This window comes from Octopus sinensis, unplaced genomic scaffold (genome assembly GCF_006345805.1).
Source record: "Octopus sinensis unplaced genomic scaffold, ASM634580v1 Contig03466, whole genome shotgun sequence".
In the NCBI taxonomy this organism is placed as follows: domain Eukaryota; kingdom Metazoa; phylum Mollusca; class Cephalopoda; order Octopoda; family Octopodidae; genus Octopus; species Octopus sinensis.
This window is the reverse complement of record NW_021826569.1, coordinates 9,379-11,304: the sequence shown is the minus strand read 5'-3', so window position 1 is coordinate 11,304 and position 1,926 is coordinate 9,379. Positions and strand designations below refer to the sequence as shown.

The window sequence follows — 1,926 nt, the reverse complement described above, 5'->3', positions numbered from 1 at the left end:
AGGAAATCCTATAAGGAATTGGTTCATCAATTTTTTATCCTGATTGAATGGAAAACCCCAAATAGATGCCTGCCACCAATAATGTTTGGCCTTGGGAGTTGTTGATGGACATGGCGAAGCATGATCTCACTGGGAACTGTGATCTGTGGAGGTTAAATGGCATGTCTGACCCTGAGGGATAAAGCTGCATCCTTGAAATTAAAATATTTTCACCCCTCCCGCATCCTGTAACAATGATGGCCTCAGTCAAGTGGGGCGTCAGGGACTTGATTACTAAGCAGGTCCTGTTGCGCTGTTTAGGCGGAAGCAAGTTTCTAATTAGCATAATTGGGCATCCAACCCTTAGCCTAAGAATGTGAGTGGAAGCCATGATGGCTCCAATGAGGTGAGAAACTCGATAGGGTAATTGACAATGTCTTGGGGGTCAGAGATCTGGTCAATTGATTTGTAGATGCACTCCTCACCTGGAATTCGGCTTATGAGCTGGTCCTTGATAGCCCTGACAGCTACGTTTTTGGGGGCCAGGATGGTTCTTTCACTGAGCCAATTGATGTCTGCATAATTACTTTCCAGATTGGGGAACACTGTTTCCGAAAGATCAGAAGGGTTGTCCACAGTGTTGCACAGTTCAGAGATGGATATGTTACCCCTATAATTCCTTGGGAACTTGCCTTCTCCAAGGGTTAAAATGACTTCAGCAAATGCTGCAGACGTGCTATCACCAAGCAAGTGTGCACACATGTTTGTGCTTAGGCTTAAGGTCTTAACCTGGAGCCACAACGTCGATGACTTAAGGCATGCACGCACTTCGTCAGCCTGGCTCCCTTTACGGATGACAGGAAGTGTTTGCCAGAAATCTCCTGAAAGCAATAGAGTTACACCACTCATAGAAGCTGTAGAATCCCTAATACCTTTCAGTGACCGGTCCAGTGCCTCAAGGGCACCCTTACTTGTCATTGTGCATTCATCCCATACAATGAGATGGCACTAAGAACTTCAGCTTCCTCTGAAATTTTGCCAATCTTACAAGTAGGAACCTCGGCCCTCACCAAATGTAAAGGCAGCCTGAATGCCGAGAGCACCGTCCTACCTCCCGGCAATAGCGTAGCAGCGATTCCCGAGGAAGCAACTGCTAGTGCAATTTGTTTCTTGCAATGAATATTATCAAGTATTAATTGTGTTACAAAGGATTTGCTGGTACCTCTAGCAGCACTGAGGAAAAAAATGCTGCCCACCTGTTTTTCAATGGCACTGACGACAGTTTCGTACATAGCCTCTGATTAGGCAGCAATTTCGGTCCATTTACTCTCAGGTACTCTGCAAGGCCATCAGCGTCATACGACAAGTCCAGATGTAACTTTGGTGGGAGTGTGTTAACGCCCTGTCGCAATGAGGATGGCAAACCGAATGTGTTCAACGCTGCCCCACCCATTCTGAGCAGGGCATCCTTGATTTCAATCAGCGCATTATTGTAGATCAGGTCATTGTATCCAATGTCAGCATTAGGGCACTGTTGCTTTGCCAGTCATCATTTGCCTTGACCACCAAGAAAGCAAAATTACATACAGAGAATTTCATAAACAGAAATGAATGGAAAAAGGTTTTGAATTAAGTTTTTAGATTAACACTTGCACAATTTTCACTAAGTAAAAAAAATTGGATTTTTGCTTGGAATCAACTACCATGGCCACCTAATATGCTACAAAACCCTTTTTGTGGTCCAAAAAACAGGGTGTGGTGTGGTGGAAGCTTCTGAAATTTCACACCCTTACCCATTGATCTTTTCACCATCTATTTTTCAATGTACGTGGAAAAACACGGAGATTAAGAATATGGAAAACATTTTTTTTTTTACTCTCAAATTTACCATGAAACACTCCAGGCAAATTTTTAGATAAAGCTCACACAATTTTCACTAAGAAAAAA

General features: G+C 43.4%; 1 protein-coding gene across 1 annotated transcript; it reads right to left on the bottom strand.

The window, feature by feature from the left end:
- Nucleotides 1-342: 342 nt before the first annotated feature.
- Nucleotides 343-957, bottom strand: LOC115227467. Its single transcript, XM_029798287.1, has one exon. It carries the CDS (start codon nt 955-957, stop codon nt 343-345), a length of 615 nt encoding a protein of 204 aa, XP_029654147.1.
- Between the last annotated feature and the right edge of the window lie 969 nt (nt 958-1,926).

What these genes read in the sequence shown, in the direction of transcription:
- LOC115227467 (XM_029798287.1), bottom strand. Translation starts at nt 957, where the DNA reads ATGACAAGTAAGGGTGCCCTTGAGGCACTGGACCGGTCACTGAAAGGT.